Raw genomic sequence first — 27,098 nt, 5'->3', positions numbered from 1 at the left:
TGAGGTTATTTATGGTATCTGGATTTGCGATCTTTAAGAATTAGAAGAATGTATCTCAAATAAGATTTTAATAAAATGATAATGAGAAGGATCAAAGCCTTTAAAAAGATGAAACACAAGGATAATTATGGAAGCTGTATAAAAAGAACCATCAGGAGGGGAAAAAAACCCACCTTACTGGTCTTCTATGTGAGGACAGAGAAACCCATCAATGGTGGCAGCTCTCAAAGACTTTGTTAAGTAAGTAAGTTCCCCGTTAGGAGAGCGAGTGTGCAGAGAAGCGTAATGGTAGTGGTATGGAAGAACATGCACAAACCAGCATACAGAGACACCGAATAGTATAAAATATCGTAGTTTACTATGTGGAAATATAGAGGTATTCAGAGTTCAATTTACAGTCCAAGTCATACACAGTTCAGCCAGTCAGTTATCAATGTTCTCAGTTAAGGAATGATCCTTCGAACACAGTCCAGTATCAAATAATCAGTTTAGCACACAAAGCAGCTAACAGTAGCAAAAACACAGTACCTCACAATACACTGATCAGCATCTAACAAACAGAGAACTAACAGTCATTCTGGCTCCCTCTTATGGCTGCTTGAGGTAACAGCAACCAATCACATTACAGCAGTACTTAAAGCTACAGCTGGTTTATATATTGCTACAGCTGGTTTATATATTGCTGACCCAACTGTTAGCTTACATTCCTAACAGACTTATCAGGTGAGCCTCTTCAAAGGAGATCCACCACAATTTTAGGACTATGATTAAGAAAGGCTGTGATCTTCATACTGCCCTCCGGTTGGCAGCGGGATTTAGAATTGGATTATTGGTGCTGATAGAAGTGCAATGAGGTGGCTGGATGGAGTCACTGAAACAGTCGGCGTGAGCTTAAATGGGCTCCGTGGGATGATAGAGGACAGGAAGCAGTGGTTAAAGCTATTTTTTTTTGCCACCGGTTCTGTGGGTGTAGCTTGGTGAGGGGGGGGTCATGTGACCAGGTGGGCATGGCCAAATGTTTTCCACTTTATAAAACATTTTTTTTTTTGCTACCGGTTCGGATGTATAGGTTGGGAAAAATGCTTTAAAAAGTGAAATAAAGAGTATCCGATGATCGCATGGCTCATAGCTTATCCACACGATCGTCAGAATCTCCCCCCCCCTGCTTTTTAAAGCATTTTTTTCTTGCCTATTTGCCCAAACCGGCTGGAGAAAAATGCTTTAAAAAGCAGAAAAAAAGCTTCCGATGATCGTGTGATGCTTGGAAGCTTTTTTTTTACTACCGGTTCATAGAACCAACGACAATCGTCCCTACTGGTTCAGCCGAACTGGGAGGATTTCACCCCTGACAGGAAGGCCTAGAGCAGCGATGGCGAACCTTTTTTGGCTCATGTGCCATAAGTGGGTGGAGCGCAGGGGGGTTGTGTGGGGGCGTGCCGCACCCATAATGCAATGCGTGACCCCCAGTGCGCATGCGCACACTACAGGCGCGACCCCCCCCATTTTTTGCATACTTTTTTTGCCCTCCCCAGGCTCCAGAGGCTTTATAGGAGCCTGGGGAGGGTGAAAACAGCCTCCCCCGTCCCCCGGAAGCCCTCCGGAGCTTCAGGGACCTACAGGAGGCTTCCCTGAAGCCTCTGGAGCAGTCAAAATGAACCTCCGAGCAAACTGGTATTCACTTCCGGTTTGCTCGGAGGGTCGTTTTGAGCGCTCCAAAGGCTTTAGGGACCTTCAGGATGCTTCCCTGAAGTCTCCGGAGCAGTCAAAACGAACCTCCAAGCAAACCGGAAGTCCGTTCCCGAACTTCCGGTTTGCCTGTAGGGCTGGTTTTTTGCACTCCGGAGACTTCAGGGAAGCTCATGAAGCCTCCGGAGGGCCTCCAGGGGAGGGAAGCTCTTTTCGCCCTCCCCAGGCTCCTATAAAGCCTCTGGAGCCTGGGGAGGGCGAAAATTGGCTTTAAAAAAGGGTGAACTCAGCTGGCCAGCGCGCACATGTGCGCTGCCCAGCTGACAGGGCAGCGCCTCGCGTGCCCTGAAAAATGGCTCCGCGTGCCACCTGTGGCACGCGTGCCATAGGTTCGCCATCACTGGCCTAGAAGAACGTTGTCTATAGGGTGGCAATGGGTTGAACACAACTTCGCAACTAACAACAACAACAGAAGCGCAAAGGATGGAAGGCATGAGAAAAAGTAATTCACAAAGTTTCTCACTGTCTATCCTTCGAGGGTTTTAAAAATATGAACCTTGCACTTGATTTGATAGCATGCATAAACTATTTTTCTTTCCTTCTTACGTGGAACTCAGATACAAAATCTCTCTTTTTTTTAAATCCATGAAAAGCCCTGTTTGTTTGTGATTAAATAAGCATTTGGATTTTTAAAAAGTGTCTTCTGTCATTTCTTCAATAAATAACCTCATCCCCATATATCCACATGCATGCACATGCAGACACACACAAAGATAAAATTTATTACAGTTGTTTAGATGTTTGAAGAAATGCATCCATCCATCATTTCTCAATGGACATTCTAAATTCCATTAGAACTGACAATCTTAAAAGAGCCTTTGATGTATGTATAATAAATTGTATCTCTGGGGTTATTCTTTAGGGGCGGCAACGCGTTTAGAGTCTGTGGGAGAGGATGATGAGTTGACGGTTGAAAATGGGGACCTGAATTATGAAATACCAATGAAATATTCCCGGGGAGGCAGAAAGCATTCCTTGCCGCAGCATTTGGACACAGGAAGCAGACAGGTGAGAAAGTGGGGGGGGGGGAAACAAATATACGGCATCATTTGAGATATTGCAGCCAAATAATTCCTCATTTTAACTATTGGTAATTGATGGAGGGACCAACGATTAAAACAAATGTAACTCAATCATGAACCAGAATGCAAAAGCTGTACAGGTAGTCCTTGACTTACAATCACCATTGGGAACGCAATTGTGGCTAAACAAGCATGGTTGTTAAGTAAGTCGCATCTGATTTAACAGCCTTTTTTTTGCCATGTTGTTAAGCGAATTGCTGCGGTTCTTAAGTGAATCCAGCACTTGTTAAGTGAATCCAGCTTTCCCCATTGACGTTGCTTGTTGGGAAAGCCTCAAATGGAGGTCATGTGACACTGGGACATTGAAACCATTGTAAATACGCATCGGTGGCGAAATCCCTGAATTTCAGTCATGTGAACATCGGGATGTTGGGACGGCTGGTCGTAAGTCATTTTTCAGTGCTGCTGTTGTAACTTCGAACAGTTGCCAAATGAATGGTTCTAAGTTGAGGACTACTTGTAATTCATATGCAAGCAAAGCTTATTGTGATGCCTTATTTGTATATGGTAGAACAGTGGTTCTCAACCTTCCCAATGCCGTGACCCTTTAATACAGTTCCTCATGTTGTGGTGACCCCCAACCATAAAATTGGTGTCTCGGTTCCTAAGACCATCGAAAATATGTGTTTTCCGATGGTCTTAGGCGACCCTTGTGAAAGGGTCGTTTGACCCCCAAAGGGGTCCCGACCCACAGGTTGAGAACCACTGTGGTAGAATATTTATTTAATTTGAATTAAAAAGTATAATGTATTGCAGAAAATTTTAGAAGATGCTTCCTTGTGTTCTCTGGTACTTACCTTGATTTATTTTCTACCCAGTTTTCGTGTGTGTGTGTGTGTGTGTGTGTGTGTGTGTGTGTGTGTGTGTGGTTAGATAGTCCTCGATTTACAACAATTCACTTAGTGGCCGTTTGAAGTTACAACGACACTGAAAAAAGTGACTTATGGCCATTTTTCACACTTATGACTGTCGCAGCACCCCCATGGTCATGTGATTTACAATTAGGATGCTTGACAACTGACTCACGTTTATGACAGTTGCAGTGTCCCATAGTCATGGGATCCCCTTTTGCGACCTTCTGACAAGCAAAGTCAATGAGGAAACCAGATTCGCTTAACAACTGCGTTACTAATTTTAAGAACAGTGGCGAATCACTTAATAAAGGTGGAGAGAAAAGTTGTAAAATGGGACAAAACTCACTTTAAACATTTCTCACATAACAACATTAATTTTTGGCTCAATTGTGGTTGTAAGTTGAGGATTACCTTTAAGCACTTACATGTACAAAAATGTAACCGTGAACTAATGACTATTTGCTACCACCATGAGCCGTGGTGGCGCAGTGGTTAGAATGCAGTACTGCAGGGTATTTCTGCTTACTGCTGGCTGCCAGCAGTTTGGTAGTTTGATCCTGATCGGCTCAAGGTTGACTCAGCATTCCTTCCTTCCAAGGTTGGTAAAATGAGGACCCAGATTGTTGGGGGCAATATGCAGACTCTGCAAAACCGCTTAGAGAGGGCTGTAAAGCACTGCGAAGCGGTATATAAGTCTAAATGCTATTGCTTTTGCTACAAACCAGAAACCGAAGTTAGACAACCTATAATTGAGAAACAATCATTCTGGGTTTTTTTTTGCAAATATTGTGATTGTTTTATTTCTGAAGGAATACCACATTGTTAAGAAATCCACTCGTTCACTGAGTGCAGCACAGGTTGAGTACCCCTGGCGACTGACGCAGCCATCTATTATTTCCAACATTGTTCTGATGAAGGGGCAGGGCAAGGTAAGAATGAAGTAAAAAAAAAAGACTTGAATATTGTGCGTCTGTCTAGGAATCGACGTCAAGAACTCTTTTGAGAACCCAAGTTACAGAGAGCTGTTCCAAAATTTATTTCAACAAAATAGATGCTATTCCAGAATTTAGAACCACATAATAGTTGGTACAGTACGGGGGAGAGGGGGGGAGTAATATTCACACCTCTTGAGAATATGAGGTCACTGATGGTAAAAGGGTTGGGGTCTTTATAAATACTGTATATCCCATTTAGGATTATTTTACACTGAAGAGCCCACTCTCTGTGATTAGAAATTTATCAGTGATGACAGCCGCTTTGGTTAGTGGTTAAAGCAGGCATGTCCAAAGTGCGGCCCGGGGGCCAAATGTGGCCCTTTTTCAAATTTCAAGCGGCCCGCAGCCTCTTCTCCCCACTGGAGTTATTTGTTTAGTCTTTCATAAAATACCGTATTTTTCAAAGTATAAAGATGCATCTTTTTCCCCTCAAAAAAAAGGCTAAAAATCTGGGTGCATCTTATACACTGAATACAGCATTTTTTGCCTCCCAAAACTCTGCCCCCTTCACCAAAATGGCTGTGCATAGCCTTTAGGAGGTTTTCAGAGTGCTCTTGGGGGCTGTGGAGGGCATAAATGAGCAAAAAACAGGTCATTTTTTGCTCAACTTTGCCCCCCCTAGCCCCCAGAAGCACTCTAGAAGCCTCTTAAAGGCTATTCATGCCCTTTTAAAAAAAAAGGCCCATTTTCGTGAAAAATGGGCCATTTTGGGGATAGTGCAAAAGCTTTTTCTTTAATTTGCCTCTTCAAAATCTTGGTGCGTCTTATACTCCGAAAAATACGGTAGTCAATTCGCATTTAATGTTAAGGGTTCAAAGAATGTCAGGCTGAATGATCGGCCCCACACATTTTCACCTCACCAAATCTGGCCCTCCTTGCAAAAAGTTTGGACACCCCTGGGTTAAAGCATCGGGCTAGAAAGTAGGACACCATGGGTTCTGTTGTTGTTGTTAGTTGTGAAGTCGTGTCCGACCCATCGTGAAGGCGGGGTGCGTTATTTTAGTGCATGCGCTCAAAAGCCTGATTGGGCTTATTATCCGGGGAGGTTTTATTTTTGGGGAAACTGGGTAATTGGGTTGCCTCTGAAGAAGTGTCAGGAAATTCAGTGCAGAACTTGATTTCCAGCTTTTTAACAGATTCAGTGAGGTTTGCCCACATAACTCTAATTTTAATTGGATGTTTGCCTATTCATTTCAGGTCTCTTCCTCTTGCAGTCTGCCCACATCTTAAGATCTTTTGCCAAAGCTGTATTTCAGGCTCTCATTGAAAACAGCAGGCAGACACTTCTGCTAGTTCTACAACCTAGCATTGTGCTGAGATAGTACTATTCTCCCTTCCTTTTAAAACTTCTTCTTTTCTCTTACTGAAACTAGTTTAGGTAGTTTAGTTTGCTCAATCAGATGCCTGTTTGTTGTGTTTTGGGAAGTTGTGAGGTCCCAAAGGGACTTTTTCAAGAGGCCATTGGAATTTCTGGTCTTTCTTCGAAGACGTTTCGCTTCTCATCCAAGAAGCTTCTTCTGCTCAGCTTCAACAAGCAACAGAGCTGTAAAAGCTTCATGGATGAGAAGCAAAACGTCTTCGAAGAAAGACCAGAAATTCCAATGGCCTCTTGAAAAAGCACCTTTGGACAACCATAACCTGAATGATTGAGAATTTCCGTAGACATACGTAGAAGTTATGGGGTATTTGCCTATGGATATTCTTATGGGGTATTTATTCCTCTTCCTTTGCTCTAATTTGTACCTATGTAGGGTCTTGGATTCAGCATTGTGGGAGGACAAGATTCTGCCAGGGGTCGTATGGGCATTTTTGTCAAGACAATTTTTCCAAATGGGGCTGCAGCAGCTGATGGCAGGTTAAAAGAAGGTATGTTTGCAAAAGAAAAAACCCCACAAAAAACCAGCCAGATTTCTGTTAGCCTAACGACTTATCTAAATTAACCATTTTCCAAGCCATTTAATGAAAAGAAGGATTAGGGGAGACATGATAGCAGTATTCCAATATCTCAGGGGTTGCAACAAAGAAGAGGGAGTCGGGCTATTCTGCAAGGCACCTGAGGGCAGGACAAGAAGCAATGGGTGGAAACTAATCAAGGAGAGAAGCAAAAAGAAATTTCCTGACAGTGAGAACAATTAATCAGTGGAACAACTTGCCTTCAGAAGTTGTGAATGCTCCAACACTGGAAGTTTTAAAGAAGATGTTGTATAACCATTTGTCTGAAGTGGTGTAGGGTTTCCTGCCTAAGCAGGAAGAACTTCAAGGTCGCTTCCAACTCTGTTATTCTATTCTTATAATACAAACCATATCCAGAAGCCATAGTTTGTGCTTTACCACATTTGGTGACAAACAGTTCTTCACCCAAGATCCAGATGGGTGGAAACCGTAATCGAACCTCCCATTCCTACCCTTAAACCATTCTGAATCCTGAAATTGGATGAGATTTCATCCAACAAAGTTCAGCTGTCCTGCTTATGGTCCATGTATTGTGAGCTGTTCATCCCTGCAAATTCTCTTTTTGCTACCATTAATGGATAAGAATGACTGTTAAGCATTTTTCCCACTTGTTAGGCTTCCAAAATTCCAAATACACAAGATAATTAAACTATAAAATGTTTCCAGATTTGTACAGTCTAATGAAAATTCCAGATCAAAAGTAACGTGTCCCTTTTAAAAATTTAATTTCTCCGAGCATAGAAAGAGATAAAACATTTTGTAATATAATAATATTAGAAGAACTAGAATGCCGTTTATTTCTAAAAAAACAGCATTTCATCCTATCTAAATGCTGTTAATGCATTTTGCTTTGGCTTTCCAGGAGATGAACTTCTGGAAGTTAACGGAGAATCATTACAAGGGCTGACTCATCAGGAAGCAATTCAAACCTTCAAAGTAAGTAGATTCGATGTCCTTCAAAACTCTCAAAAGTTCAGAACCAGCCTGATTTTGTTATATGGGGAAAAATAGAAATTATGGTACAACACATCTGGATGGTATATCCAGGTAGGGAAAAGCTTTTTTATTTTTTATACTAGCTGATAACCTGGTGCTGCCCGGGTATTTATTTATCCCAACCCTCCTTCCATGAATGTCACAGCAATGTCTAATGTTGGATTTTCCCCCTTGTGGAGTACTGTGAAGCCATTACCATGGCAACTCCATAGCGCTGTACAGTAGAAGCCATTTTAAGGCAGTATGGTAGAAACCAATTTAAGGCACAACAGGATACATTCTGTATCTTAACAGAATGCACACCCCGAGGGATGCAGTATTTGTGTCCAGAGGGTAAGTAATCTGAGTACCCAGTTTGGTTGAAATTGCTCAAGGTGTTCCAGAGTTATGCTGGAATACACACACACACACACACACAGCCATTTAGATAGATAGATAGATAGATAGATAGATAGATAGATAGATAGATAGATAGATAGATGGATGGATGGATGGATGGATGGATGGATGGATGGATGGATGGATGGTAGATAGAGACTTGTTTTGTCTTAAAAACAAATTGCCACATGATTGAGTGATGGGAAAAGATGGGTTCAGAAAAGTTATTTGTTCCAGAATCTTTTTTGGAGTTGGTTTTTATGGGTCCTGGACAAAGCAGGACATTATCCTGGAAAATAATTTGCATTGTCATCTACATTTTCTATAACCATTGGTAAAAAATATTCCTTAGGTAAAGGAATATGTTCATAAGTTAGTACAAGTAATTCTCGATTTACAACAGTTCATTTACTGATGGTTCAAAGTTACAATGGCACCGGGGGGAAAAATGACATTTTTTTCACACTTACAACCATTTCAGTAACCCCATGGTCACGTGATCAAAATTCAGATGATTGGCAATGAACTCATATTTATGATGGTTGCAGTGTCCCAGGATCACGTATCACCTTTTGTAAGCTTCTGACAAGCAAAGCCAATGGGGAAGCCAGATTCTAACAACCATGTTACTAACTTAACAATTGCAGTGATTCACTTAACAGCTGTGGCACAAAGGGTCGTAGAATGAAGCAAAATTCACTTAATAAATGTTAGCAACAAAAATTTGGGGCTCAATCGTGATCATAAGTCGAGGACTACCTGTACACACACAGGCAACAGAACTTCTAAATCAAATTGTACAGAATGATCCACTCTACTGATCAATTCCCACCATACTGTATTTTTTTATTCAAGAGCAGGTGTTCCACTTAATGATTCCAGACAGGTTCCAAGTTCTAGATGTGTCATTCATGTCTTAGTTTTTGAGACAAAGGAAAAGTGGCGATACTATAAACCTAACAACTCTGTGTCTTTTGTAGCAACTGAAGAAAGGTGTGGTGACTCTCACTGTGCGAACCAGACTTCGCAGCCCAAGCCTTACGCCATGCCCAACTCCCATATTGCTGAGCCGGTCCAGTTCTCCCAGCTCCAATGCCAGTGGAGGAGCCTCATTTCCCAGTGGTGAAGATGGAGATGCTTCCTCTTCTAGTCGTAAAGGACCCGGACCAAAGGACAGAATCGTCATGGAAGTCACTCTAAATAAAGGTTTGAGAAAATGCGACTGTTTTTGTTCTGGTGAAAATAATCATGGCCCAAAGTGCTTTGGCAAGGCAGCGAAAACCTCCTAAGGAAGATTTTAGAAGGGGCCGGGGGGGATAAAAACAATAATAAGATTTTAATAAGTGTTGGACTCCTTTTCCTGTAAATCTGAGCTGGGATGGTTAGTGATCAACTTGTTTGTCTGGCGTGTCTAGAAGGAACCGAGATGGTGGGAAAGGCTTTGGGGGGGGGGGCAGGTAATGGAAACTACGCTATAAAAGCAAATTGGTTTTGTTGAAATTGCAATGAAATTTGTGGATGGGAAACTTCCAACATTATATGTAAAAAAAATAATGATAATCACATGCTGTCTTCTGGCTGCCCCATGCAAAATATTAAAATAGTCACATAGAAGCTGATAATATACCAAGAACTCTGCATGAGTCGATTTAACACACCACTGGAAGTATTTGTCTAACCACACTGAAATGAAACACATGGGACTTCTTCCTGTTGGGCAGGATGGAAGCCAATTCAAGAAATCTTTGTGACACCAAGGCGAATTGTGGTAGTCCACTTATTTGGTATGGAATTACGTTTGGCGCTGAAGATCCTTTACAACAGGGGTCCCCAACCCCTCCGGTCTGTGGACCAGCCCTGGCCAGCGACATGCCAGCAATGGGGCAGGGAAACACCATCCATGGGACGCAGACAGTACACAAAACCATGGGACCTCCTTTCTGTGGGAAAACCTTTCTCCACAGAACCGGTCTCTGGTGCCCCAAAGATTGGAGGCTGTTGTTTTGTAAGGCCTGTGTGGTGTCATTCCTGAGGTGGAAGCCCTAAATATGTAAAGCCTCCTCCAAGTTGAACTTGATGCTTTGTGATTTTATGGACATATCCAGAAGTGTTATGAATATGGCTTGCCTTTGCTTTTTGCAGAATGGCTTCTCCCCCCCACCCACCCCAAATTTCACTAGGTTTTCTTGTTGGCTCTAATCCAAGGATTTACCATGCCCACGTTTTTTATAAACTACCTAGTCATGGAATAAATTGCCACTGACGTTGAAAACCATCCTCCCCATCATTAGAGTTGAAAAGGAGGCTCAGAGCATATTTATTTAAGAAGGCACAGATGTCCTTGAGTTTTCCTGGTAATGTTCCAGGAGTGGTTTGCCTCCTGGGAATTTCAATTTTGACTTCCCAGAATAGCCCAGAAAAGATGAACCATGGCTGAAGCCATGTTAATTTCCACAGGGGTTTATGATGGTTTTTATTTAACTGGTTGGTTTTTTTAAAAAAAAAATTATCCTTGTAAATCTGGAATCGTTAGGGAAATAGGTGACACGTACGTTCAAAAGTTTTGATGGATAAAAAGCACGAGAGATGTAACAGAGAGGGGGAAGGACAGGGGCAGGAAAAAATACCCTTTAACAGCTACTTTCTTGGATCAGCTGGATTTCAACCCATGGCGGGATCCTGCCAGTTTAACAACCTGTTCGGTGATCGTGTGTTGCGTGGCTGTGTGTGTGTGCACACTTTTATAAAAACTTGCCTTCCACGTTACTTCTTGGGGAGTAACACAGCTGGGGCGCAGCAATCCACTTTGCCACGCTAATCAGCTAAGAGGATATAGGTAAGTAAAGCGCAAAAGTCGGCGGCAGGCCAACTGATTGTCGGAGCGAACCGATTCATTCTCAGTTGATCGTCGGAGCTATCGGTTTGCCCAAACCAGTTCGAACCGCCTGACTCCCATCCCTGATTTCAACCCTCTTCCATCCCTGGAAGCTGAAAAGCCAACAATCTACAAGTAGTCCTTGACTTTAAAAAGTTCATTTAGCGACTGTTGAAGTTACAATGGCCCTGAAAAAAGCGATTTGTGTCCGTTTTTCACATTTACGACTATTGCAGCATCCCCACGGTCATGTGACTAAAAAATTCAGATATTTGGCAACTGACTCATACTTATGACGGATGCCAGGTCCCAGGTTTATGTGTGATCCCCTTTTGCGACTTTTGGGCAAGCAAAGTCGATGGGGAAGCCAGGTTCACTTAACAACCGCGTTACTAACTGAACAAATGCAGGGATCCGCTTAACAACTGTGTCAGGAAAGGTCGTAAAATGGGACGAAGCTCATTTAACAACCTTCTCAGCAGCAGAAATTTTGGGCTCAGTTGCGGTCATAAGGTGAGAACTAGTTGTATTCATTTTTATGACAAATAATTTAAAAGGGATCATAATGGGGTAACAGAGAGAGGCAGGAAAGGTGGCTGCTTCTGCTAAAATGAGGTGCCTGCTACTTAAAATCATTTCAGAATTGCTTCCATATCCTTCTCAGATTTAGAAGAATTTTATGGTGCTTATCTTGCTTGGAATTTCCTATCTTATAATTGATTTTCAACCTGTTCCCTTCTTCTCTGCCCCCTGCCCTGAGTCCTTCCCATGGGCTCTTTTGCCTTTCAAGTCTTTCAAATGTCATTAACCAAAATTTTATATTTTTACTAATGTTGTGACTCCTGGAGGGAAAGGTGCTCTGATTAAAAACAACGGAAAGAACAAATCAGATTAATAAACAAGCGTTGAGTAGAAAATCGGGTCAAATCTGTTTTAAATTTATAATACATAATCCTTGCCAGCTTTTGCAAAGAATTTTTTACTGGAAGAATTTACAGTTAGACCCTGGAAAGATATTTCATCATGATTTCGAGCCTGAGGAATAAGAAGGGTACATTTCATATAGGGAATAAACAAGGAAAGTGTTTGTAATGGCTTCTTTTATTACATTTGGCTCTTGGGCATAAGCACTTTTGGAGTGGAGAGATGTCAAGAATCACCACAGAATCAAATGTTTCTATGACTTTGTTTCACTTCCTATCAGCTTTCATCAAGATATCTTGATCTGAGGGATGTGGGAAAAGAATCGAAGCCAAATGAAGAAAATACAGCAACTGAGAGGGGCACAGTCTTCTCGTTGCTTTTTAAGCTAGGCTGGCTCAGGAATTCTGGGAGTTGAAGTCCACAAGTCATAAAGGGGCCATGATAGTTCTCCACCTCTGCTTTAAAGTCAGCCTTAAAAGCCTTAGTAGAAGGAGGAAACGTCTCCTCATCCACCCTGACTCATTGTAGTGGGTGACTAGAATCTGGTTCAAAGGCTCTTAGTAGCCATTTCAAGATCTATGGATGAATAGAATGGAATGGAATAGAATAGAAATATGGAATGGAATAGAATAGAATAGAATAGAAATATGGAATGTAATAGAATAGAAATATGGAATGGAATGTAATAGAATAGAAATATGGAATGGAATGTAATAGAATAGAATAGAAATATGGAATGGAATAGACTAGAATAGAATAGAATAGAAATGTGGAATGGAATAGAATAGAATAGAAATATGGAATGGAATAGAATAGAATAGAAATATGGAATGGAATGGAATAGAAGAGAAATATGGAATGGAATAGACTAGACTAGAATAGAATAGAATAGAAATGTGGAATGGAATAGAATAGAAATATGGAATGGAATGGAATAGAATAGAAATATGGAATGGAATGGAATAGAATAGAAAAGAATAGAACAGAACAGCTTAATTGTCACTTTGTACACTAATCAACATACATTAAAATGAAATTACGTTGCATACAGCTCTCAAAGGGTCTCCACCTCTAATGTTGACATAAACATGACAAGATAAACAAACAAACAAAATAAAAAATTATACATGTATTGACATATATTATATGACATGGAGAAACAACACAGTTTAGTTTGGATGTATACATGTAAATGGCAAGAGAAACAAATCTTCCGAGATTACCAGACAGATGGCATAGGGAACAAAGCTGTTACAAAATCTGATAGTCCTGCTAGAAATATTTTGAAACCTCCTTCCAGAGGGGAGCAGCGGTAACAGACCATAAAGTGAGTGTGTGGGGTCTCTAACAATGCTTCGAGTGCTAAGTACATAGCGCTTATAAGCAGTACCCTGAATGAGAGGAAGCGAGCTTCCTATAATCTTCTCAGTTGTCTTTACCACTCTCTGTATGGACTTTCTATCTTTGGCACTGCTACCACCAAACCAAACAGTGATGCAGTTTGTTAAAATGCTCTCAATTGTGCCTCTGTAAAAGTGGCCAGGATTGAAGTCTTTCTACAAAGAACAATTCTTAAGAAGTATTTGTATGCCTTGTGACTGTTCCAGTGAACAATAAGTTAAACTATTCTTGTTTTTATTTCATCACAGAACCCGGGGTTGGCTTGGGCATTGGTGCTTGTTGCCTCACCTTGGAGAACAGCCTTCCAGGTATATATATTCACAGCTTGGCTCCAGGATCTGTGGCTAAAATGGATGGAAGATTAAGGTTAGTCCTGAACTGTTTTCTTAAAGGTCGTTCCCCCCCCCCACATCATTCATTCGGTCATTCAATTTAGAGGTCACCCAGCTCCACAGGACTCTGAGTAGCTTATGATATGAAAAGCAGAGCACAGCAAAGCACCAGGAACAAAGGTTCTACAGCAGGGGTGTCCAAACTTGGGAACTTTAAGACTTGTGGACTGGCTGGGACATTCTGGGAGTTGAAGTCCACAAGTCTTAAAGTTCCCAAGTTTGGACACCCCTGTTCTATAGTATGCATCCAGAAGATACTACATTAGATCAAATTCTGCTGGCACCCGCATTGTTGTTTTCAGTGCAATGTCCTTTTAGGGGTCATACCTTGGACTTCCCCTCCCTGCCTCCCCTGCACGGCCATGGCATCAGTGGCAGATACCAGAGCAACAGCCAGCAGGGCAAAACCTGCTCCCATTATTCTGAGTGAAAGCTCCCTGCTGTAACAGGGTCAATAGGCAGGGTATCTTCTCTTATGCCTAGGAGCACAACATGATCTTCTCCCCACCTATTAGCTGCGACTTCCTTTTTAAAACTCTTATCTGGCAGGGTGTAGAGACTATGGAACGTGCTCTTGGGGAGATATGCAAGAACTGTTACCTAAGCCAAAGGAGCTGAAACATAGTTTACGTTCAGAACTATGAGATAGGGAGGGTGGGATGACCTAATGGTTAAGATGCTGGGCTTGTCAACTGCACTTCTTATAGTTTATGGCAATCCAAGACCCAGTGTGCTTGGCCCTGCCTGTGATCTCATAGTAGTTCTGGATTATCTCGAGACATTTCATTCTTTTTTCTTTAGGCTTTGTTTTGTGTCACGTTAAGACACAAGATGGCCACAACTTGTCGCCGGAAGCCTAGTGGCGTTAATTATTCTTTCAGATAGTTCTAGCTTAACAATTAGGACTGGAAACTCTGTTGGGAAGCAATACAGTCATAAGTAAAAAAAAAAAAAAAAAACACCATAGGATTGCATCATTTAGTGGCAAACATTCGGGTTGCCGTCATTAAGCAAGGATCGTGAAGACCTCACTTGACCATGACTTGTGACGTTCTATCTGCTCCCCTGTTGCTTTGCCTTGTGGGAATCTGCAGGGCAAGTCGCAAAGCACAATCATGACTGCAAAGATGCTGCACCAGCTGTACTTATGAGGACTGGTTCAGAGGTGGGTTGCTCCCGGTTTGGCCCAGTTCGGCTGAACCGGTAGGGATAATCTGGCCTGGGTTGCAGAACCAGCAGTGACCCAGGCTGGCCACCCCCCCGAAACGGTTCCCTGGTCTTCATTGGCGTTGCTGCATCTTGTTGATTAGCTTTTAATGGTCTTTGTGCAAGCGCACAACCATTTACGGTGAACTGCGCATACACAATCAATGTGTGGCTGGTGCGCGTGCGCATGAGTGAACCACCCCTGGACTGGTTCTAACTACCATTTGTTCAGCACTTCCATAAATTGGAATGATCACTGAATAAATGGTAGTTAGCTGTATTATTAACTTGAGGGGGAGACTGGGAGCCACCTCTAAAGTTTTGTAAACTTCTTTCTGACCTTGGAACCACTGTTTCTATGCCCCTAAATTAAACACTTGCTTTATAGCCCTACGGAATAAGTGGGTTACTTAACCTCTGAAGGGTTTTAGACTAGATATATATCACTTCAGGTCAGATTCATTAATTCAGGTCAGATTCAAGTCTTTAATATCTACATAAAGGTTCAGAAATTAAATAGAGTTAAAAGAGAACCAAAGTAGAAAGGGAGATAAGGAAGAATTGAACTAATTTGGAAGCAGGAGAGAGCTGGCTGCTCTCTCAGACAGCATCAGCCTATGAAGCAACTAAATCAGTCTATTTCACAACTAGAAAAGTAATTTCACAGCTCCAATGATTCCTAGCTAGTTATGCAATTTTTAGAGTTTCAGCTCCGATTTGAAAGGATTTTGGCTTGTAGCTTAGCTGGCTATTAGAAAAGCCCATCTAAGAGGGAATTCTTTTGCTTCTGATTAGATCTTTAGAATTTGGTTTCTTTTTAAAAAATGACTGAATTAGCAGAGATGGCGAAACTAACTGGTTTGATTAGAGACAATGGACTAGACAGCTTTATAAAAGACTGGAAGCTGCTTATGGACTTTCTACATGTTAAATAGAATAACAGAGGGATTTGAAGACTGTTGTAATGTAATGTTGACTGTTGTTTATACATATATATATCAATATCTGTCTGTCTGTCTGTCTAAACATACCTATCTATCTACCTACCTACCTACACATTAGATGTTGGGTCAGGGATGAAATCAACTTACCTTCACTACCGGTTCGCAAATGTGAATCAGAGTATCAAAAATGGGACGTGATGACATGGGCAGGTGGGAGGAGCCTCCTGCCGCCACTGCTACCGGTTCACCTGAATCGCGTAGAACCGGCTGAATTGCACTACTGTGTTGGGTCAATTTGATTATTAAATAAAGATCTCATCTGGAACTTTGTTTATATAATATAGTATTCTTGTTAAATAAGGATGAAAGCTTAAAAACTATTTGTACACCCGTTCTGTAAGGGGAGGATATTTTATTTTATTTTATTTTATTTTATTATATTATATTATCTAAGCATCCCACCAGGGTGAATTTTTTTAAATATTTAATGTTAAACTTATTTGACATTTGGATCATTCTTTCCCTTTTTGGTACAATTTTTTCTTTGTTGTTGTTGTTGTTAGTGTTGAATGTATGTTTTCTTGTTTTGCATTTTGGATTTATAGTAAATGTTTTCTGTCTGAACTTTTTGTGAGACGGCTTCTCCTTCCCTCTGAGAAATGGCACCATTAAAGTTGATGTCTGTCTTTCTTTAGCCGTGGGGATCAGATCCTGGAAGCAGATTCAGTCAGTTTGCGTCATGCAGCGCTGAGTGAAGCTTACGCCATCTTGAGTGAATGTGGACCCGGCCCGGTTAGTCTTATTGTTAGCCGACATCCGAACCCAAAGGTATGAAACAGAATGGAAGATATTCAGTTTTTTTCTTTGCAGCATTTCCCCCCCGAGCCTTGCACAATGGTTTTATATGTGAACAAGTATATTAGAACAAAAAGACATACGTGCATCTTTAGCTGAATTCCTAACAATTCCAGCTCACAGGCTTGTTTCTCAGCAAAGTACCTGATGATCCCATTTTTAAAAATACAGCAGAGTGGATACTACAGATTAGTGCAGGATTGCCCAATTTGGTACACACCTGAATGGATCAACACCCTTAACACTCTGATAGCATGGCCAAAACCAGGGGTGGGCTTTAAAAAATTCAGCAATGGGTTCTCTGCCTGGCTGCTGGGTGGGCGTGGCCATGGTCGGTGTGGCCTAGTCGATCTCCTGCACCACGGCATGGGGGGGGGGGCGCATTTTCACCTTTCCCTCTCAGGGGTGTGTGTGTGAAAACTGCCTCCCCCGGCCTACGGAGGCTGGAAACTGGCCCGTTTCTGGCTTTCTGGAACTTCCGAGAGGCCCATTCCCCCCCCCCTGAGCATCCACATGGGCCCTGTGCTTATCTCACATTCAAAATGGTCTATGTGGGAGGGAGAGGCGGGAGGGGCAGGGTGGGCAGGGCCAGCCAGGGATGGGATTTGGAGTTCTCCAAATCGGGCATAACGTTAGCTACGGGTTCTCCTGAACCCGGGTGAACCCATAGCAGCCCACCCCTGGCCAAAACCCGCTGTGGCTGGAGTTGTGATAGTTGACATCCAAAACACCTAGAAAACCTGGGTAAATATATTTTATTTTTTTCTCACAATCTAGAAATACACATGTTAGGCAGTTTCGGGCCCTGAGCAGCCTGATCACTGTAAAATCTCAGGGAGTAACTACTTTACTCTGTTTTATACTTTTTAACATTTTTGCTCTTTGTTGTGTAAATAGTTTACACCACTCATTTTATGATTTATTCTGGTCCCCTAAGACAGAAGCAGGTACCTTATATGCTCTTTATATACTTCAGACTAAAACTTCTGCAAGGGACGTGGTGGCTTAGTGGCTAAGACGCTGAACTTGTCGATCAGAAAAGTCAGCAGTTCGGCGGTTCGAATCCCTAGTGCCACATAATGGAGTGAGCTCCCGTTACTTGTCCCAGCTTCTGCCAACCTAGCAGTTTGAAAACACGTAAAAATGCAAGTAGAAAAATAGGGACCACCTTTGGTGGGAAGGTAACAGCGTTCCGGGCACTTTCAGTGTTTAGTCATGCCGGCCACATGACCACAGAGATGTCTTCGGACAGCGCTGGCTCTTCGGCTTTGAAACGGAGATGAGCACTGCCCCCTAGAGTCGGGAATGATTAGGACATATGTGCAAGGAGAACCTTTATCTTTAAGACTTCTATAGTCCATTGCTATCCTCTATATCAGTGTTTCTCAAACTGGCTGGGGGATCCTGGGAGTTGAAGTCCACAGGACTTAAAGTCGCCAAGTTTGAGAAACACTGCTCTATATTAATATATACCATTAAATACAGGGCCTTTTCTGTATTTGTATTTGCATATTTACATTCTTATACAAAAGCTGACTTACAAGATTTCTGTGGATCAAAAGTTGTAGCCTCCACAGCTGGGTTCACACGAAACTCTAAAACACATGTATGGTTATTTTCTGATTTGCTGGCATTTATATTCGTTTTATAGTCCGCCATTTTCCAAAGATTCCAGAAAACATCTGTGGCTTGTTCAGGTTGAGCAAAACTTGGATTTAAAAAAAAATCTGATTTGGTATCGTGTGAATGTAGTTATAAAGCACCTAGTTTGCCCATTTATTCAGTACAGGGGAGAGGGGAAGCTTCTATCCATCCTCGTAGTATTTATATCAGGGGTCTGTAGTATTTATACCAGCTGGCTGAGGAATTCTGGGAGTTGAAGTCCACGACTTAAAGTTGCCAAGGTTGGAGACTCCTGATTTATATGGCTCATTCTGTTCAATGATTCGTATCCTTTGATGTTTTACATCAAACATGAAGATACTTTTTTCTATAGAAGTTCATAACAAAAATAGATACTGTCCTACGTTTTTTAATATAAGCACATATTTTTTAAAAAACCAACTAAATACAAAGATCACACATTAATTGAGGGGTGCCTTGGCTCCTTTTCATACCTTTAAAGGAATTTTGAAAGGAAATTCATGTCAGCCTGATTTCCAAAGCGCATCCTGCTAATAAGTAAAGATTTGAATGTCTTACTTTGTCCTATTTTTTTTAGAGATTAATTTTTGCTATTTTGCACTTTGTAATTGTTCTACTTTGTATATATAAAATTCTATCTCTTCGTTGTTCCTTTATTAAGTTTGGCATGTTGTTCTTACCCTCACTTTCCATTTCATTTTATAGACAATTTCATGGAGACAAGCTCCCCTTCTTTAAATATACATATTTTTATAGCTAATCTACATTCCATCAGACGGAATTGTTTTTGTTCCCAAATTACCTGGTATTCTTCTTTTTTAAGTATTTCCAAAACCAATGCCACAGAATAAATTTTTCTTTCTTTGTTTTTTGAGTAAATGTGGCTCTGAAAGCTGATTTAAGCTACTAAATTTGCTTTGGAATGCATACAGTTCCGTTCAGTTGTAGGAGTGTGCCTTGAGTGTTGAGTTACACCAAGTCAAACAAAAAGGATAGGTTCTATATATACAACCCTTTCCTTTGCAGTTGCCACCTTTAAATCAAAATGCTGCTGTGATCTTTGCAGATAGATTCAATTAGAATTCCATAGATTTGTAAGATATATTAGGAATCCACTAACCCAGCTATCTTCTTAGCGCAGAATCCATTAGAATATCTGTAATAATTGAATTTTATATGTACACGAATTTCATTCTGACTTCGAGACAGTTATCATCTAGAGCAGTGGTCCCCAACCTTTTTTTGGCCATACCACCTAAGCATCTCTAAAACCCTGATGCCCCTCCCCCATGACATATAATTTTACTTTACTCAAAAAGTGAAATCTACTCACACAGAGGTAGCCTAAAAGGCCATTAACTTGGTTTAAACAAGGTTCAAGTTGCTCCCATTAAAAATCAAATTGCCCCCCTGTGGGGCCTTGGCCCCACGTTGGGAGCCATTGATCTAGAGAGAACCAACCAAGAACAAGAGAAATTTCCTGATAGTTAAAACAATTAATCAGTGGAATGACTTGCCTTCAGAAGTTGTAAATGCTCCAACACTGGAAGTGTTTCAGAAGAAATTGGACAACCATTTGTCTGAAATGGTGCAGGGTTTCCTGCCAGAGAAGGGGATTGGACTAGAAGACCTCCAAGGTCCCTTCCAACTGTGTTATTCTGTTACTTTTGTAGGAAGTTATCACCCAGCCCTCTTCCAGAAAAATGAAATATCCTAGGAAATATTGAAATGGCAGAATATTATATTTCCCTGGATGTGAAAAGGAAGAAACATGTTTTAAAAAGACAGAGTAGCTCCCTGCAGCTTCCTGCCCATCCCCCTTCGTCAATGGGCCACTTCGTCAATGGCCAAGCCAGTCGCTTTACATAAGAAAGAGTTCTCCCCTTCAGCTCCAGGGGGATGGGATTAAAGCATGATAATATTGGCCCTTTACTCAACTCACCACATGGCATCTGAGAACTCAACCCAACCTGGATTCAAAACACAGCCTAAAGAGTTGCCCCTGCATATCCCCATTGGAGTCTGACAACCAATCAGAATAAAAGCTCAAGATCAAAGGCCAGAGAGGGCATTAAACCAGGAACTTTCAGCATCTCAGCCCTTTTCTTCTCTTCTTCTCCACCAACATTGAAGCATGTGATCACCTTTTCTGTTCAGGACTCAAGCCATGTGGTCCTGTCCACCATTAAAACCATCTTTCCAAGCAGCCTCCATGTCTCCAGTGTCTTTTTCCACACTTGGAGCCGAACCCAGAAGGACATTTCTTTCAACCCTTCCAGCATAGGAGAGCACACTTCTTCATGGGCCAGTCTATATTCTATTGGCAGCTCATAGCACCAGAAAATTGTCCTTGACATATACCCTTTCTTGTAATTGTAACCTTTTGGGTCAGGCTCTGCCTTCTGGGAGATTCAACATTAAATCTATTATTTCTTCTCTTTGAAAACTTTCTGATATTAGAAGACTAGAGGAGTCTGCAAAGAAGCCATGGGGGGTGGGGGGTGGGGGAATGACAAAAGCAGTGTTGCACCATTCTGATGCAAGCTCCTCCCCTTTTGTACCTGCATTGTGATACAACTAAGCATCAGATTCTGCAATTCCCTCCACAATAATCTTTTCTGCGGGTTGTATACCTCCAGATTCTTTAGCCATTCTTCATGATCTTTCCTTTTAAAGAATACACCAATTCTTCTACAGTTTTACAAAGTTCCATATTATGCAGGTGTGCTTGTGTTTATCTACTGGGAATTTACTTCCTCTCCTTCCTCCTCAAGGATCCAGACCTACTAACTCCCTAGAGAAGATCCGGGGAGGGAAAAGGCAAGGGGCTGAAGGAGAAAGATCCATTAGCAGCATCTGTTTTGATGGCAAACTTTGTGCATTTAGGAGACACATACAAGAAAAGATATATGATGGTTTTTGGGAGATAGTTGGAGGAGTTGCATGGAGTGATAGAATAGAATAGAGTTGGAAGGGACCTTGGAGCAGGGTGGGAGTCTACCAGTTCGGCCCTGTTTGGGTAGCTCCGAAGATCAGCTGAGAGTGAACCGGTTCGCTCGCCCGCCCTGGGCAATACCTACCTACATTTCCTTGGTTTTTAGCCCAGCTAATAGGTGTGACAGAATGGATTGCCGCACCTCAGCTGTTTTCCTGTGAACTGCTCATGCGCGTACAGCGGGCGTCAGACATGTCAGGTACGCACTCAACAAACCGGTTGTTAAACTGGTAGGATCCCACCGCTGCCTTGGAAGTCTTCTAGTCCAAGACCTCCAAGGCCCCTTCCAACTCTGTTACTCTGTTTTGATATTTTGATGCTGGGGAGCTAAGGCCAAATAAAAGCATGATATCCAGGAAAAGTTCAATGTGTTACATTTAAATTTCTACATGTAAAAAGATGTAAATACTGTACTGCTAAAATGTGGCCTTTTGCTGCACCCTCAGCTATGCAAATTTAGAAAATGGGGAGGATAAAAGAATGGGTACATACCACAGTTTGTACGACATTATTCAAATGGAGGCTGTAATTAAATCCAACCCTCAGAACATGGAGACAATAACAACAAACAAAGACCACTGATTAATTTGACTAGGTACCATCACGTTGGTGTCTAGCCTTACAGAGACATTCTTTATGTCTACCAGTGCGGCAGCGATCCCACTGTAATTGCAAAACAAAGGCCATACAATTAATAACATCAAATGAGTAAACGGTTTACAGAACTAATTGTTCTAGGAGCTGCTACATGTTTGAAGGTGCCCAAGCCAAGATGTTCTTTGTGTATTCATTTTTGTCTTCTAATTCAGAGAGGAGGGTGGGGTTTTTTGTGTGCTCCAAATGCCACTCCGTGTAGTGCTAGATTTCAAAATGTGATTATTGGGAAGCTTTTACTTCAAAATCACGAGAAAAAAAAGAGGAAAATCTATGTTACATAGCCGCCATCAGCACTTTCAAATTTCTATTTTCCATATTAAAAGAACGGACATGAACTTTGAAGTAATACATTTTGCTATTTCCTGAATATACCTTTAGATCCTTTTCCCCCCCAATTTAATAATAGGTTTCTGAACAGGAGATGAACGAAGCCATAACACGAACCACCCACAGAGAAAACAGGGACGTCCCTTCTCCTCATTCCTCAGGTATGCATCTGTTTGTAAAATTGCTTTAAGATTTGGCTCTGGATTTACAGTATGTAGTATTCTCCCGATGACGTCAGGCTTACCCTGCCTGACTGCCGGCAACAGCCAAGCTGCGTCTGATTGGCTAAGATGCGGCTTGGCTAAACGTGGGCCGTTTCCTTTCCCTGATTGGTTGCCCTGCTTGACAGCTCCATATAAATAGCTGCCAAGCAGGGAAAGCTTTGCTTCTCTCCTGTATTAACTGTGTAGACCTGTTGCGATTAAACTTGTTAAGTTACCTCAGCCGTGTCAGCCTCATGCTTGCCCACATCTAACACAGTATAGATACATCCCTAGAAAGTTCGTTCTGCGCACATTTTGTACAAAAGGATGTTACGTTTTATTTTCACTTAATTGGACAAATATGAAGACGTATCTGCTGGGGGAGCAAAAAAAAAAAAAATCAAGATGGCGGCCATAGCTATGCAATCATAGAATCATAGAGCTGGAATGGACCTCGGAGATCTCCATCCCAGACAAATGGCTGCCCAATCTTTTCTTGAAGACTTCCAGCAATGAAGCACCCACAACTGCAGGAGGAAATTGTTCCATGGAAGCTATTTCTTTTATCTCTCTCCTTCTCCCTCTCCCACTCCCTCTGTCTCTCTCTCTCTCTCCCTCTCTTCTACTCTCTCTCTCCCTCTCTCTCCCTCTCTCCCTCTCTTTCTCTCTTGCTCTCTCTCCCTCCCTCTCCCCCTCCCTCTCCCCTCCTCCCTCTCCCCATCCCCCCTCCCTCCCTCTCTCCTCCTCTCCCTCCCTGTCTCCCTCCCCCTGTCCCTCCCCCCTGTCCCTCCCTCTCCCTCTCTCTTTCCCTTCCTCTCTCCTCCTCTCCCTCCCTCTCCCGTCTCTCCCCCGTCTCTCCCCCATCTCTCCCTCCCTCTCCCTTCCTCTCTCTCTCACACACACACTGCGAAAAAGAAAAAAAATCAGGGATCAGTTGTAAAACTATAACTGCAGCTTCTGGATCTCTTAAATTCTACCTTAGCACACGGCTGTCTTCACGCATGGGCCTGATGGCACTTGCCAATGGCGTAGCGTGGGGGGTGCAGGGGGGGCCGGCCGCACCGGGCGCAACATCTGGGGGGGCGCGCTCGCACTCGCAGCTCTCTGCCCCTGCCTGGCTCACTCACTCTCTCTCACTGCAGTGCTGGCTGTGCGAATCCGATCCGAGCCGCCGGGTCGCCGCCCACTGTGGAGGGGGGGGTTGCCAGCAGTGGCGTAGCGTGGGGGGTGCAGGGGGGGGCGCATTGAAAGGGGGCTAAAATCCACGGGTTAGGGGGCGCAAATTACTTGCCTTGCCCCGGGTGCTGACAACCCATGCTATGCCACTGGCACTTGCCCCTTGGGTCCCATGAGCACAGGGGCCCCATACTAATCTGTGTATGCTAACCCGTCAATGCACCTTGTATCATAAATAGAGCAACATATTTATTACATATTTATTTGTTGTAAGTGCCAATAAAATAAATAGATGTTTAATTTTATCGACCATTTATATTTTTATTCCTGTGAGTAGTTGCAGGGGCCCCAGTACACTGCTTAATGCTGTTAAGACGACCCTGGCCTTAGCACAACAGCTTTGTAAAATTGGCTCTTATTTACTCTTAAGTCTCTAAAACAACAGGAGGTTGTTTTAAAAACCTAGCAACCACCTTCTTCATATGTTATTATACTATACCCAACTGCATCTTTGCTGAAAAGGTGACCTGATTTATTAGTCCACAAATGTTTAGTGCCAACTTTTTCCATTAAAATGCAGTGGAATAAAATTGAAAGCAATTCACATATCAGTATTCAGCAAGGGATGATGAACTAATTAGGGGATATATGACTTTGTCCAGTCTGACAGCAGAGTTTAAGTGCTTTAAGTGACGAGGAAGTGAATAGGGACAAAACTAAATCTGATTTAACTGACATTACATATGACTACAAATTCTGAAAGACTTCTTTATATCATAATTTCCACCCCTGTTTTTTCTTTATTGATCTGCTTGCCAATTCCGAGGTTTGTGGATCTTTTATTTCTCTTGCATATATTTGAACTTCTCCTTGGTTGATAAGGATAACAAAATAAAAAATAACTAAATCCAGTTAACACGATAATTCCACATGGATTCCAGTAGCTTCCCCTTTTAATCACATTAAAAATGAAAAAATGTCACATGAAGATGAGCGATTGATTATGGAGGCAACAGGTAATCCTGACATTTTAGATTGAGCATCGCTGAACTAGGACAATATTCCTGTTTGCTAATATGAAGATCCAGTCATGATGGATCAAAGTCTCCTAAAACTAGATTGGCTCAAAATGACATATGGTGATTCTCCTTCTCTTCTTCTTCCTCCTCCTCCTCCTGCTCCTCCTGCTCCTCCTGCTCCTCCTCCTCCTCCTCCTCCTCCTCCTCCTCCTCCTCCTCCTCCTCCTCCTCCTCCTCCTCCTCCTCCTCCTCCTCCTCCCCTTTCTCCTTCTTTTCCTCTTTCTCTGTCTTGTTCTCTTCCTCCTCCTCCTCTTTCTTCTCTTTCTCTTTCTCTCCTTTCTCCTTCTCCTCTTTCTCTTTCTGCTCCTCCTCCTCTTTCACTTTCTCCTCTCTTTCTCCTCCTCCTCTTTCTCCTCCTCTTTCTCTTTCTGCTGCTCCTCCTCTTCCTCCTTCTCCTCTTTCTCCTGCTTCTCCTTCTCTTCCTCCTTCTTTTCTTTCTCCTCCTCCTTCTCCTCTCCTCCTCCTCCTCCTCTTTTTCTTTCTCCTTCTCCTTTTTCTCCTCCTCCTCCCTCCTCTTCCTCCTCCTCCTCCTCTTTCTCTTCCTCCTCCTCCTGCAAAAAGGAATTTTCCTCCAAATTTAACAGAAAACCTATTTTATGCTGCATTTTTATGATACTTTTTATGCTGCACAATTGAGAAGCCTGATTAGTTTGGACTCATCAAAGAGCAGTTCACTGGTATAGCAACAGAGTTGGCGGGCTAAAAGTAGCTGGAGGACTCCAGCTTTTCATGGCCAACATTGTCTCTTTCTGTTCTTACTGCCAAGAGGGGGAAAGATGTGGTCAGTGCAGCAATAGGAAACGGAGCAAAGGAATGTCTCATCCGTCTTTCGCTCTGGCTTCCCTTTGTTCTGCACTGTTGGCTCTGTTGACGGTGGCTGTCCTGGAGGAGAAAACCTTCTTGGCTAGCCAGCATCATCAGACTCTGGACTCTTTGGAGGAACTGACCCAACACTGAAATATTCTTGGGTAGAGTTAGAATTCAAAGGGGCCTAATTTTCCTTCGGGTTTCAACAGCCATAAACTCACGCTGTGCTAGCTGTGATCTCCGTGCTACTCTCTGCAAGTCAAACATCAGCTGAAGAAGCTTCTTGGATGAGAAGCGAAACGTCATCAAAGAAAAACCAGAAAGTCCAGTTGCTTCTTGGGGAAAAAAGAAAGCACCTTTGGGTCTCCGCAAGTCAGAATTGTGTGGACATTTCTAGAAAGACAATAAGAAGCCAGCCTTCCCTCCAGTGGTGGGATCCAAAGTTCTGTGGGAGTGGCTGGGTGGGCATGGCGTGGCTTAGTGAGCGTGGCAGGGGAAGGTTACTGCAAAATCCCCATTTCTTCCCCACTCCAGGGGAAGGATACTGCAAAATCTCCATTTCCTCCCGATCAGCTGGACTCGGGAGGCAGAGAATAGATGGGGGCAGGGCCAGTCAGAGGTGGCATTTACTGGTTCTCCGAACTACTGAAAATTTCTGCTACCGGTTCTCCAGAACTGGTCAGAAACTGCTGAATACCACCTCTGCTTCCCTCCCAAGTAAAGCCAAATGTGGAAAGCCTGTGGACCAGCGGTGAGATTCATTTACCAGTCCGCAAATGTGAGCACGTTCGCATGCGCCGCATCTGCGCATGCACACCGCCCTCTGCGCCTGTGCAGTGCTTGCGCATTATATTGGGGCGGGGGGGGGCAGAGCCTGCTGCAGCCACCGCTATCGGTTTGCCCAAACCGGACAGAACTGGCTGAATTCCACCTTTGCTGTGGACGTGCTATTTCACAAGCTAACGTCTTCTCTGTCTAACCCAATTGTTTTTTGAACAGGAAACCTGCCAAAAAGTCCATCTTCAAGCGTGAAGTCTAAACCGACTGAAGCCTCCTCGCCCTTGAGCTGGACAATGAAGCGTTTCTTGGAGCCAGCGAGTCGGGTAAACCTATTGAGATTCCACCACAAAACTTTAAAGCAAGGGGGAGTTTCCGTGGCTTAGAAAAAGTTGGGACTTGCTTGCATACACACACATACTGTACATCCATGGGTGTCCATCAAGGCAAAGAAGGTCCTGTAATTCTTCTGTTTCTTGTCTTGTAGATAGAGCAGGCAGGAGAACGGAGGCAGGGGGAGGGTGGCTTATCTCATTGGTTGTATTGTCCCACTGGGTATTTCTTTTGTCAAAAGACTGTTGCAGAGGTTGCAATCTCACAAGAGGAAAGTACACATAGGAGCACAACACCTGCCAGGAAGTCCCCATGCATGACAGAGCCAAGTCCCTCTTCCTATTCGTAGCTCCAATACATCAAATAGTAAAGTCCCTGAAGGTCATCTTGGCTGTCTAAAAGTTTGCAGGCACGTTCCAGCAAATGCACAAGGTCCTTCTCTTTTTTTGCAAAATGTATCAGGGTCAGAAACAGAGATTGTAGAGCCTGCGTTCTCATT

The 27,098-nt window shown here is 42.7% G+C and overlaps 1 protein-coding gene across 5 annotated transcripts in view; it reads left to right on the top strand.

Annotated features, from left to right (window-relative positions):
* PDZD2 (PDZ domain containing 2) overlaps positions 1-27,098 on the top strand; it is a 361,218-nt gene that overhangs the window by 299,734 nt on the left and 34,386 nt on the right. For all 5 annotated transcript variants that reach the window (XM_081942592.1, XM_081942591.1, XM_081942595.1 and 2 more), the window contains 9 exons: positions 2,609-2,754; positions 4,492-4,611; positions 6,429-6,543; positions 7,493-7,566; positions 8,985-9,210; positions 13,453-13,570; positions 16,442-16,574; positions 22,304-22,385; positions 26,489-26,592. In XM_081942592.1, coding sequence (XP_081798718.1) covers positions 2,609-2,754; positions 4,492-4,611; positions 6,429-6,543; positions 7,493-7,566; positions 8,985-9,210; positions 13,453-13,570; positions 16,442-16,574; positions 22,304-22,385; positions 26,489-26,592 — 1,118 coding nt within the window. The remainder of the gene's footprint in view (positions 1-2,608; positions 2,755-4,491; positions 4,612-6,428; positions 6,544-7,492; positions 7,567-8,984; positions 9,211-13,452; positions 13,571-16,441; positions 16,575-22,303; positions 22,386-26,488; positions 26,593-27,098) is intronic.

The sequence above is a fragment of the Natrix helvetica genome, assembly GCF_964273705.1.
Source record: "Natrix helvetica genome assembly, chromosome: 2".
Classification (NCBI taxonomy): Eukaryota; Metazoa; Chordata; class Lepidosauria; order Squamata; family Natricidae; genus Natrix; species Natrix helvetica.
Note: the sequence above shows the minus strand (reverse complement) of the source record. Positions and strands in the feature narration are given on the sequence as shown.